The sequence below is a fragment of the Odocoileus virginianus genome, chromosome 1, assembly GCF_023699985.2.
Source record: "Odocoileus virginianus isolate 20LAN1187 ecotype Illinois chromosome 1, Ovbor_1.2, whole genome shotgun sequence".
Taxonomy (NCBI): Eukaryota; Metazoa; Chordata; class Mammalia; order Artiodactyla; family Cervidae; genus Odocoileus; species Odocoileus virginianus.
The window spans coordinates 77110200-77123608 of NC_069674.1; the positions used below are offsets into that span (position 1 = coordinate 77110200).

Genomic DNA, 13409 nt, shown 5'->3' on the forward strand with positions numbered 1-13409 from the left:
AATAACAGAAAGGAAAGTGAAAGTGTTAGTAGCTCAGTCATATCCGACTGTGTGACCCCATGGACTGTGCAGAGCCTATGGACTGTGGTCCGCCAGGCTCCTCTGTCCCTGGGATTTCCCAGGAAAGAATACTGGAGAGGGTAGCCATTCCCTTCTCCAGGGATCTAGCCGACCCAGGGCTCGAGCCCAGGCCTCCTGCATTGCAGGTCGATTCTTTTTGCCTGAGCCACCAAGGGAGCCCTAACAGAAAGGAAGAAATCTATACTTTGAAAAGGAAAAACCATAAAGAAAAAATGAATGTACTTTTTATAATCATGCAAAACAGATATGCTATATTTATGTTGAAAATGGAATAACTTAGATGAGTCAGCCTTCATTTAAAATTTAATATTAAAACGATTTACTGATTTCAGCATAATTTTGATCTGGTTATGTTTTGTGGCAGAAAAGGAATCTTTGTTCACTTTTCTCAGTACAGAAAGCTCCAGAGTCTCACTGACCACTATGAAAGCAATATGAAACATGAAAGAAAGAGTCATGAAGGAACAGGAGAAATAAGAAGTCTAAGACTGCAGTAACTGTGTTTTAATGGAGTACTAAAATACAGGAATTATTCTGCAATTAATTTCACTGAGGTTTAGAACAGCTTCCAAATCTTTAAGGAGAAAATTTCCCCCATTTTTTTTCCTTTCTCTGCTAGTCTAAAAGTCTACTTTTAACTGGTGAGGCAGCAAAATCATTTCTTTTCGAAATAGAAATTTGTAGGATACCCTAAGAGAGTGCTTTTCAAAGTGTACTCCGTAAATTTGGTGCCTTAGAGAACACTTAGAGTTGCTCAGATGTTACATGTGAGAGAAAATGAGAAGCCCCCAATAACCCTTAACCAGACCTATTACATTCTGGCAATTCACTATTTGGGTGTTTACACAAGGTTTCATCTGGAATGAGGCTTTGCTAAAAAGACAGAAGATAAAATATAAAAAAAATTAAATCACTGTCATAAGAAAGTATCTCCTCTCGCCACTCCCCCTTAAAAAAAAAGAAAAAGGAAAGCAAAGCAAAGCAAATATCCTGGGAGTTGAAAATATTAGAGCAAATCTCTACTATAAAATTAAATATTACCATTGAAGTGAAAATAAAATAAGAACAAAGCAAAGGAATTTACTCACAAAACAGAAACAGACTCACAGACAGACAATGAACTTATAGTTGTTGGTGGGGGGCGGGGGGGGGGGAGGATGAAGGCGAAGGGGTAGTTAGGGAATCTGTGATGGACATGTACACACTGCTATATTTAAAATGGGTAACCAACCACGACACACTTGTACAACACATGGAACTCTGCCCAATGTCATGTGGCAGCCTGGATGGGAGGGGAGTTAGGGGGAGAATGGATATATATGCATGTATGTATGCATATATATATATGGCTGAGTGCCTTTGCTCTTCACCTGAAACTATCACAATATTGTTTGTTAATCAGCCACACCCCAATTCAAAATAAAAAGGTTTTAGAAAATAAGCCTTTCAGTAAAAAACAAATTATAAGAAGCCAAAAAGAAACACAGCACATGTTGGCCCTTGAGCAAGAAGTGAAAAAAATGAGACAAAGAAAGACGTATTATGAATCAGAATATCTAGCATTTTCTTTGCTGCATGTGAAATGTAAAGTGATCACCTTTAGCTTTCTAGAAGTAAGAAATAGCAGTGAGACAGCAAGATTGAGAACACATTGGTGATTTCAGTTCCATCCTGCCAGGTCCTTCTTATTAAGGTGCCCATGTTCTGTGCTTTTTCTCCATTTCCACTCTCACTCTCCACTCTGCTTCAATCAGAGTATGCCCAGATGACAACTGGTTTCTTTGTCTTTGTGTCCTACTCTCTATAATACTTCTTAGAGGCTGTGGCTCTATGAATTTCTATGACATATTTGTTTCAGTTAGCCTCACCCTCACTCTAAAATATTTCCTGATCACTCTATTATGTTGTGGCTAACATCCTTTGGCTTCTGTTCAAGGTTCTTTTAATTTAGTCTTAACTTATCTCTACAGGAACATTTTCCTGCAGCAGAACAGATCTGCCTTCATTACCCTCTGGCAGCAGAATTGTTCCTTGTACCATTTCTTCTTCCAGGAAAACACTTCTTCTTTTTCTATGCTTATCCTCAAATTACTTCAAATCTCTGTTACTCTTTGTGAAAATATACTGTAGTGCAACTAAGACACACTGTTCTTTCCCCTTATCAAAAATGTACTATCTCTAAATAGCTATTATTTTCTATTTTGTTAATTCTCTTCACATGACATTTCTTATCTACCTTAAATTACTTTTTGGTATCATCTAATGTATCATTTTTCTAACTTTTCTGATCTGCCCATTTATGATGCAATATATAAACACAGAAACATGCACACAGAACTAAAAAAAAATAATGATTTAAACTATTTTCTTCTATCTTCCTGGTCAAGATCGTCTCTATTAATTTGGTAAATTACAGATTGGTTATAACTCCAGTATGAAAAACACTGCTCTAGAAGAACTGTTCAGCAATTATTTAGCAATTGTTGACCAGAGGAAGAAAAGAGGACAGCATTAGACTCATGAAACTCTCAATGATCACTTCAAATTTCCAGGAGAATCTGTCATGTTTGAAACACATTCAACAACTATAAAGTAAATGTGACTTAATACATTGATACCGTTAAGGTATTAGGTAGATTTCAAAGTACAGAATTCCAGAGGTATAATTAGATTTAATAAAACATATATTGTATTAAAATACTTATACCTATATAAGTCATATAACAGGTAAGGTTCTAATAGTGCTTACAATCTCAATAGACCAACGGGAAAAAGAGCCACAGAAGATGGTGTAATAATGATCTTTCAGAAGAATTCATACCTGAATTTCCCCCGTAATTGGATGAGAGACAACCTTTGCTGCATCGGGCGGCTGCAATATTAAGACATATTAGATTAATGGATAAACCTTTCATAAACCATTTAAACTTCCCTCTGAGTTAATTTCTGTTTGGTCAGAGCACACTGCCTGGAAAGTACATTTTGTCCATTTGGTTGCTTTAGATTATGGTGTCTCCTTACACTTCTCAATACATGTTTAATTTTATAGATACATAAATCTCTTTTTCATTGTGTGAAACCTGTTTTGAAGCTATAATTTTATACCTGAAGTAATGTACATTCAATTACTTAAGAAATGAAACACTTTTGGTTGAAAGTATTCAATTTAAATATTAATGGATTTTAGATGTCTGTAAGAAAATGAAAAAGATATTGTTTTTACTTGGCTGCCTAGGAGGCCAAAGTTATAAAAGTCCACCTTATATTCCTTTGCTGGGTTCTCAGTCCAGTCCTACTCTTTTCTAGAGTGGGACACCCAGGTAACCAATTCTTAGCATTTCATACCCCTTTAATTAAAAGTCCATAACATTCTATCTAAGTTCACAGTTCCTTAATAATTTTCTTATGTCAGGAAAGCCTTAAAAACCATTCAGAATGTGATCTGATAAAGTGATTCATTCTGCTGATTAAATGACTGATTACTGATCTGTTACATTTCAGTAGAATGTACAAATTTGTACCAAAGAAGGAATGATGTCCCTGACTCTAGATCTGTAACAGAATTTCAGGTAATGTGGCATCACTGTAGGGAGACATTTACTAAGATGGAGGCAAGCTTACTGCTGACAAAAAAGGCCCTGTCTCCCTATATACACATCATATTGGCCTTATATTAAGAATTAACTGGAAAAGGAAAATCATAATATTTAGGTGTGTTTCTGCTACTTTTTTTTTAAATTAATTTATGCTAGAAATGAGAGCAATCAAAGAAGACAGCTATCTTCCAGGTCTTGTTCTGTGCAATATTTAAAATAATGTGTAATCATTGGTAAAGTGATAGAGAAGGGGTTAAATTTTCTAAGCCATATATCCTTTATTAGTAAAGTTCATTTACATGAATGGCCATTTAGTAACACTGAAACTGTGCTCTGGTTGCAAAGGATAAACTGCTAGTTATTGAACAATTATGTTTACTTAATTCTTTTACTGTTTAAGTTTTAAGGAAAGCAAAGGAGTCAAGAAAAATAAGGACTACACAATTTCCTGAAACTCTATCTCAATTAAAGATGGGAAGGTTCCTAAAACTAGATATCCATGAATCTGAATGAGCAAGACTGAGGGATAACGAGAGATAAAAAGTCAAAAATAATATTAAAAAATCCCAAGTAATGATTGATAATGTATTTTGTTTTGATTTCATTTTGATGGTTGTAACTCATTTGAAATATGATCATGCAAACATAACTAGATTCAATGCAGAGAATAAACTTATGGACAAATTTTAAATGTTCTGGGGTGGGGCAATGAACTCATAAAGGCACACAAGGATACAACAATATCTGTGTACAGTGGGCAACCTACCAGCTCCAGGTAGCTATGGTTTAAGATTAGAGACAAGTATTTCTTTTCAGTGATGTCATGCCTTTGTGAAGCTGGTTTTTGATGACTGTAGTGATAAAAAAAACGTATTAAAAGAAATTAGTGTGATCAGTGTGGAAGAGGAAATGAGAGTGTCAGTGTCCAAACCAATTCTACTATCTGAATAGCTGTGCAGTGCCTGTCAGGCACACATATCCCACTGATAAATAATTTTAGTGTATAACTATGAAATAGATACATTATTTTATTTCATTTTATGTATTATTTTTCCAATGGTTACTAAGATGTTAGGACATAAATACTAGTTAAACTGTTGGGACCTAACTACATAATAAATGTTAATTATTTTAGGTATTTCTTTTGGTATAAGGGCAGTATGAAAAAAATCACTGACTGTTGTGTGCTGTGATAGAAAAGTCTGGGAGAGCAAGGACCTATTTCATTAGAACACTTAAAATTAGTAAGCATTTTAGTTGACATTTATTTATACTATGACTTGGGAGAAATTATTCAGATATTAAAGATAATATGAAGAAAATCTGATTTAGATTTCAGAAATAAAACAGATTGAGGCAGTAAAATAAAAATTTTGGAGGCAAAAGTTCATATTGAATTAGTAAACAAAATAATTTAAAATGGTCATATGTATATATATATAACATAATTTGAACCTACATCTAAATAATTTAGATTCACCTTTTACTTATATTTAACTCAGAAGCAATCACTTAAACTGGAACATTATTAATAGATTAATAATTAATTATGAAATCACTCAAAACATTTAATAGATGGTGTTCTAAATATATATAATTAATGTATAATTATGCTATGGTTTAAATATTTTTGTTTTAATGTACTTCATAATATTAATGTTTTATAATTTAATATATGGTTAGCCTCATAACTAATAAAAACAAAAGGATGCTAAAATTATAATTTTCTAAATTAACTGAAGAACATATGCTATATTTGAACATATTACCTGACTCAGAAACATGTAAGCTTCAGACCATTGCTCAGTATTTCTCTAATCTCTCAATGTCAATATTTTAACATTGTAGGAGTTGTAGAACAAATAAAAATAAGTATTGCCTTTTATGCATACTATAAATATCATTAAGTTTATTTATATTAAGAAGCTTGGTACCAGCTAAAAGTTGTTGATAAACCCTCCAAAAGATGAATAGTCCCTCAGTAATAGTCTCTTTCTTCAAGAGTGTTAATATCTATTCACTATATATTTCTATAAGTATATATAAAATCTCACTAATAACCAGATTTGATTATTGTTATTACTACTAATAAGAATTAAAAAGCAATCTACATACCATCACTGTCAAGTAGACTATAATGTGAGCCACATAACTTAATTCAAATACTCTTATTAGTCACCTTAAAAATGTAAAAGTAAATGGTAAAATTAATTTTTAAAAATATATTTTGTTTATTTGGCTGCACCAGATCTTAGCTGCACCCCACTGGTAGCATGCGGATGTTTTAGTTGGGTATGTTGGATCTTTAGTTGTGGCATGTGGTGTCTAGTTCCCTGACAAGGGGTCAAATCTGGGCCCCCTGCATTGGGAGCATGAAGCTTTAGCCACTGGACCATCAGGAAAGTCTTGTGCAATTAATTTCTGTTGACATATTTTATTTGATGCAATTTATTAAAAATAACATCATTTCATCACGAAATCAATATAAAAAATGTAATGAGCTATTTTACATGTTTTTTTTTCTACTAAGTCTTTAAAATCTGTTGTATAATTCACATATACAGCATATCTCAATTATGACTAGCACATTTGAAGTGTTCAATTGCCACAGGTGACTAGCAGCCAGTGTCATGGACAGTGAAGCTCTATAGCTGTTTCAGCAAAACCTCTGTAAAACTACACAGGTCACATTCTTGGCGTAGAAAAGAATTACCACATATCATAAAATGTGTCAGTATCATTTCCTTGATGTTTGTCCTATGATACCTGTGTGCATCTTGCAATCACTGCCAAAAAAGCTCACATAACAAAAAAACTATATTTTTTACTCCCATAATATTATAAAGACTCAGAGGTGCCACTGATGTTTTAATTTAATTTTAATTTATTTTGTTATGGTCTATGCAAGCTACTCTACTACGTGCTTAGGGAGCTATAAAGAAAATAAGAAATGGCTTTTGATTTTTAATGAGTGTGCAGCCCACTTAGGAGGATAAAATAAGCAAACAAGTAACCACAATCAAGATACAAATTGTTTTAATAGATATATAAAGCATCTGGCACTTTGGTGGGAGGGAAGGAGGAGAGAAGGGTAACTCTAACTTTAAGGAAGGATTAGAATATGGAAAGGCTTAGCAGAGGAAGGGTTTATGTTATTTTTGTTTTTCATTGGCTCTTCATTTTCTGCAGATCGTAGAGTAAAAGCAAGGCATGGCATATAATGTCTTTCAATTTACAATTATCTAGGCTTCTCCTCTATTTATTATCCCTATATCTTTTGTATGCCATGACTTAAGCATACAATTTTCTGTTTCTCATTTTTTTTTTTTTTTGTGATGCATTCTCTCCTTTAATGTTGGTTCCTTTTTCCCCTTTACCAAACTGGTTCATTAGCCAAATGCCAGCTTTCCTAACCCCACTGTCCTAGTGCCCTCTGCTGTTTTTAATGACCACCAACATTATAGCTTTACTGAATTTGTTTATATATCATTACTCACCTATACTTAGATCAGCACTTCTTAAACTTCAAGGGGTATCACACTCACTTGGAGAACTTATTAAAACTCAGGTTGCTTGGTCTTATCCCTGGAGCTTCTGATTCAGAAGGCGTAAGGGTACGATCAAGAATTTGCATTTTTAATAAGCACCTGCCTGATGCTGGTGCTACTGGACTGAGCAGGCTTTAAGAACCACTGGTCTACATAGTATAGAGGGATGGATTTTATCCATCTTTGTATCTTGCATAAAAATTATGACTCATGGTACTGAAGGTGGCATCTAGAAATATCTTTGGAAAGTAGAATGAGTTGAGCCTCTTTTTTTGGGGGGTGAGGTGGGGGGATGGGAGTAAAATGAGTTTGATAACCATAATAAATAGAGTACTTAGTAGCGAGGCTACTGTAAACATCTGACAACATTAAGCTTACTGTGATAATCTTTCAAGGAACATCTCCCTTACCCAGGTAGAGGCAGGGAAGCTAACATTCCAGGTAGCAGGGATGCATTTTAAACAGGATAGGGACCTAATCCTATCACTGTCACAGATCCATAGTTGGAGGGTAGATTAAGAGGAAGGAAGAGAAACTGGTGAGTGGAGTGACTAGTAGTAAGTGCAATACTGCAGGTAAAAAAGAATAATGCTTTACTAAACGAAATTGGCAAGTTCAGAAAAGATGGAAAATTATTAGAGAATTATCAAAAAACTAGAGTTAACAGCACTAGGATTCAATGAGTAAAAGAAAAGATGAGACAATGGTGCTTTTATACTTTGACTTAATTTTCTGCGAGGATGGTGATGTCAAATGCTGAAATAAGAAAAACATCTGGATGACAGACTTATAGAATTTATTGTGTTTGGTATGAAAACTTTGTTAGCAGAGCTTGTCATGTCTTTAGGTCATCTGTGTGGAGATACTGAGAAATCTGAAATGGTATCAGCCTGTGACTTTGGAGACAGGGTACCTCCATGAGGTAATTCATCAAAATTAATACATAATTGCATGTGGTAGAATACAGTTGTGTTACAATTTATTTTGAAATTGAGTCTATCTTTGAACTTATTCCTCATGAAACCATAAAAACTTTATTTTCTGAAGTCCAGACAACTTATCCAACCATATCCTTCCTATATATATCTCACCACATAAAGAAAAAGCTTTATGTTTAAACAAACAAACAAACCCTTTTAAATGTATTTATCAATCATGAAGAGTTTTTCTATTAATAATCAATCTATGGGGGGAAAATGACAAATTGTCTATATTATCACCTGATTCTATTAAGTTAAAATTAATTTATGTTTTCTTTTAATTCCCCAGTAACTCTAAAATAATACTGTTAGAAACATTTATTCTAATTGAAGAGCTGCATGAAGAGAAAATTTATTAGTATGGAATTAGGGATACATTTCAAAATAGCAATATTGTATTACTGGCTTTCTTGTTTCTTGTTGTCCTAAATTATCCTCATTTCATGGTCTTTTTTACTATTTATTTAAATTACAAAATATAATGTAATGTATATCTTGTGTTTCTAAAAAGATACAATGACTATATTTGATACACAAAAAGGTTCAGATTTATATAACAACAACAAAGAAAAAGAACAGGAAGCATCAGATACATTTTTTTCAAGTCCCTCATAATAATTGCCACAAGATTTTAAGAAAGAAACACATCGTTTTGATACATCTTGTTCAGTTTTATACTGAGATATGGAAACCTTTTTTGTCTGTTTCAGCAGATCAATAGGAAAGGAGAAATTACAGGAGAAACACCTTTAGGAAATGACACTGTATTTCCCGTCTCCTAATTTAAATAAGGAGCTAGAAAGTAAGCAATCTCGAGGTGGCCTTGGCGCGTCTCACCTTGCTGCTACTGTGCTTCTTTTTGCTCACCGAGGGTGACCCTGGCTGCCCAGGACTGGGAACGGAACTGGACCCTGCCGACGTAGGGCCTGAATGAACGTGAGACCCCTTTTCAACAACAGATGACAGAACCAGTGGCGACTGCTGGAGTGAGACCTTCTGGAGTTCTGCTGCCAACTGCTTGGGATCAACCCCTGGGGACTTCGCTTTATCCACTGCAACAAAACCAAATGGCTTCACATATTCTCAGTTTCATAGTACTTAAGACCATGGAGCTCATCTGAGTTCTAGATGACAAAGTCAAAATGTTACATAAAACAATTTAAATTAAAAAGAAAATACATGCAAGTGTACTTTATAAATCTATTTCTAAGGAAGTCTAGAAGGTTCAGAGAAAAATTAAAGACTACTGAATTAGAGAGGAAATTTGAGGTTCCTATTATATCATCAGAAAAATGCTTGTAAATGTTTTATACAGAGAACTGAATGCATGACAAAATATTTTCTTCACTGGAATTTAATTTCTATGATCGGTTGTTTTTATTCCCTGAAATCTTATATATCTATTTTTCTAAGGGGAAATTTCAAAGAATATATTTACATTTACAGTTGTATGAAAATTTCTACAGGTTTTGATCTTCTCTGTTTAGTGCCCTAACCCAGACTCTTAGAGATATTGGCTATAGCATAGGAAGTGCTTGGTAAATATTTATTGAACATGGAACAACAATATATTTAATCTTATAAATGAGCTAAATTTATAGACTATAACTTCTATCTAAGAAATAGTTAAATCTACTTCACTGTGTACTTATATATTATATTGATTTTTGTTTATTATAAAAGGCAATCAAGAATTTTAGTAGTGTTCCAGAACTCAGCTATGCTAAAAAGAACCATCCAAAAATTATATAGGACCCAAAATAAATGACTCCATGGATTACTTTCATGTGATGAATTTAATTTTAAAGAATTCAAAATGTGAATTCACACAGCAAGAATTTCATGTGAATTTCTTTAATGGCTCTAACATGTATATGTGTGCTTCCCTAGAATACTAAAATGAAACTACAATGCTTCCGCTTTTCTTACTATTACATAAATATATAAACATCCATAAATCTATGCATTTATTTTTGCCTATATCTGTGTTTGTGTCTACATCTTCATCTATAGCTCCATCTGCCTCTACAACCGCTTCTCCATCTCCATCTTCACCACACTTGGAAGCAGACTGCTTTCACCTACCAGCTTTTGGTGGTTCATGGAGCTCTAGGTGCTGGGGATTTTCAGAATCTGACAGCATATTGAGGTCCCTAAAAATTAAAACAAAAAAAAATTAAGAAAGCAATTGAGGAAGTCTGAAACAAAAGGCCCCTTTTCCCAACTACGCTGAGTATTTTTTTCAGTAGGTAAATGAGAAGTGGTTAATGATATAAAGCAATTTCAAAGCATGCTCACCCTTCTAACCAAATATATATTTGCAATGCTGTTAAAAGTCAGCTGATAAAAATGATTATTTAAGGTGAAATCTTTATGGATTAAATATAAGTTCATTTTGAAATACTGTACAAATCCATGAAATCTAAATGGGTTTAGGCTTTCATTTATATAATGCATGTTTCAAGAAAATCATGAAAGGGGACATAATCAGAAACAAAATTAGCTGAATTCTTTCTGTGCATTAGACTTTGATTCTGAACACAAGACATCTATAAACTTGCATTCACTTTATTTTCTAATTACAAGATATCTTGCTAACTGGCAAAGGTTCCACCTTAACAATTTTAAATTAAAAAGCCATGAATAGCCAAAAAAATGGAAACAAAAAGATGGGGAAAAACTCACAGTCTTACACATATTTCTGCTTCCCCATTTTGCTGACTAATGATACTCTGCACTTCTTCATATGTTTTAGAAGTTAAAGGAATTCCATTCCACTCCAATACTTGCATGCCTAAAAAGAAAAATTCAAGTATAAAATTAAAAAAAAGGTATGCTATGTCTCATCTGGGTCCAAAGGGCACAGAAGACGTTGCTATGCATTTAAAAACCACTTCAGCAGCCATTCAACTGAGCACACCATTTCAGAGAACATCAGTTCAGAGTTCTCTGGAACATAAATAGCAAAACCATATGTAGTCTGATTTCATCAACTTACCTGAACGTATAACATGTATCTCATACAACATGCAAAATGTTGCTCTTGAAAAACTATTAAATATTATCAAACCCATGCATTTTGTTCACACTGTTATGAAGAAAACATTCTTGACTACAATTAAACCAATTTTTTTATGGGGAAGAAATAATTGTAAATACCAATATATTGTTTTCTATGTGCAGCAAGCAACTAGAAAAGTGTACACTCCCATTATATTATGGCATGGGAGTGGTAGAAAAAATCGTTATTATTTTGTTGTGAAGCTTCCTTTAAGAAATTGTTATAGCCTCAACTCTGCTCAGATAAAAAAGGTTTCCATTAAGTGTCTTTTACTTCACTACATGCAAGACAGCCCTAAGTAGAAGAAACAGATGTTATGTAGAGGGCAGCATCATGGGTGTGTGTATGCTCTATGCTAAGAAGGGCCCCATACTCTGTTTAATCTTTGCTGCTGCCATTTTGAAAGTCTTAACAGTTTGAACAAAGAACCCTACATTTTCATTTTGCTCTGGGTCCCGTAAATTATGTTGCTGGACTGGTTACAGAGCATTTTGTGTTTCCTCTTTTTCTAGAAAGATAATTTTCACAGAAAAAAGTAGCGACATAATTAGTATTTCAATATTTTACATTTAGGTTTTTTGGTCCCTTTCATATGAGCTGTCAAATAATTTAGGGTGAGTATTTGGCATAAATCACATGGTCATATTACATAGCTATGTGAGCTAGATATAAATTCGATGAAACCACCCAAGTTATAGTGCCAGATATTTGTGAACGCTACCAGCTTTACCTGAGGAAAAATACCTGCCATGGCTAGAACATCATTTAAAAAGAAATACTTGTTGAACAATTAGGTTTTCAATGAGCTTCATAGATGCCAATGTGAAAGTCCCCATTGTTCACTATTGGCTTCCATGGGAAATTCTAAACATGGCATGATTGAGTCTTTAAAATTTTAATGATTTTGATATACATTGATAACAAGTAAGGGAAGTTCTTTTACCATTGAGAAATGGTAAAAGAAGTCCATAAAAATGCCTACAATAACACAAACAAGAGTGTTTTCTATAACTTACTCCAAGGAAACTTTATCTTCAGATGGGCCTTAGGTTATTTCAACAATCCCAGGCTGTTGTACACATAAAATGAGAAAAATTACATAAAAGAGTGTGATAATACCTCTAAAGAAAAATTCAGCATTGAAAGAGGTAAAGCACACTGACAAACACTCCTTTTAGTCACAAGGAAGAGTACATTTATAACCAGATGATTCTGAACTGAAACAAATTAATGGTGTCATAATCCAGAAATTGCATTGCCACTTTTCTGCAGGAACAAATTCTATTAAAGGAAATAGCTGCACAACCTTCTTGCTTCCTGTTTTGAATTTACCTGTTAGTTTTTCACATTTTAAAGGGGAAAATTTATTCAATGTAATTATTCAGTGAAATGAAAAATGCTTCTAGCTGTAAAAAAGAAAATCTGTTTAGATTCATTAATAAAACTGATGAAAAAATACAGAGATAACTAGCCTAGATATATACCCGAGGTCATGAACTACATGATTTTCTGTCTCAAGATATACCAGTTGAACCTTCTTTCCCCCAATAGTTTCCCACTGGCACCGGTGCAGTACTGCAGTTCAAAAGATTTTGCCAATTCTTTTATTTTTGGTTTCATGGTGAGTATGAAATCTATAGGGAATGTGACTACTTGAATGTAGTTACTTAATAACAACTTACCTTTCCTCTGTTTCTCCAACTTCCTACAAATACTATAAGAATCACAGTAAAATAAATGAGTATACAAATCACTCCTTTTAAATTCATAAGATGATTTTAGTAGTTGTAAGAATTAAGTATAGTTAAGTATGTGTCTTCAAATACATAATAGCTTTGAAAATTATTTTTTTTGGCTGTGCAACCCAGCATGGAGGATCCTAGTTCTCTGACCAGGGATCGAACCTGCATCTCCTACAATGGAAGTGTGAAGTCTTAACTGCTGGACACCTGAAAAGCCTCTTGAAAATACTTTAATTGTAAGGTCCTAGAAACTATTTTAAAATGCATGCAAAAATTATTTGATCATACTACACAGAAGTTCACTAAAATAGTATTTTATCACAATTGATTTGAATGTTGGCATACTCAATGTTAAGGAAATTTTTACTCTGACTTTGGTTTAGAAATAATTCCTAGAAGAT

The 13409-nt window shown here is 33.6% G+C and overlaps 1 protein-coding gene across 5 annotated transcripts in view; it reads right to left on the reverse strand.

Annotated features, from left to right (window-relative positions):
• PCLO (piccolo presynaptic cytomatrix protein) overlaps positions 1–13409 on the reverse strand; it is a 370863-nt gene that overhangs the window by 71039 nt on the left and 286415 nt on the right. For all 5 annotated transcript variants that reach the window (XM_070470006.1, XM_070469997.1, XM_020878346.2 and 2 more), the window contains exons 11-14: positions 10891–10999; positions 10291–10358; positions 9043–9257; positions 2903–2953 (exon numbers count right to left, since the gene is read on the reverse strand). In XM_070470006.1, the coding sequence (XP_070326107.1) occupies positions 2903–2953; positions 9043–9257; positions 10291–10358; positions 10891–10999 (443 nt within the window). The remainder of the gene's footprint in view (positions 1–2902; positions 2954–9042; positions 9258–10290; positions 10359–10890; positions 11000–13409) is intronic.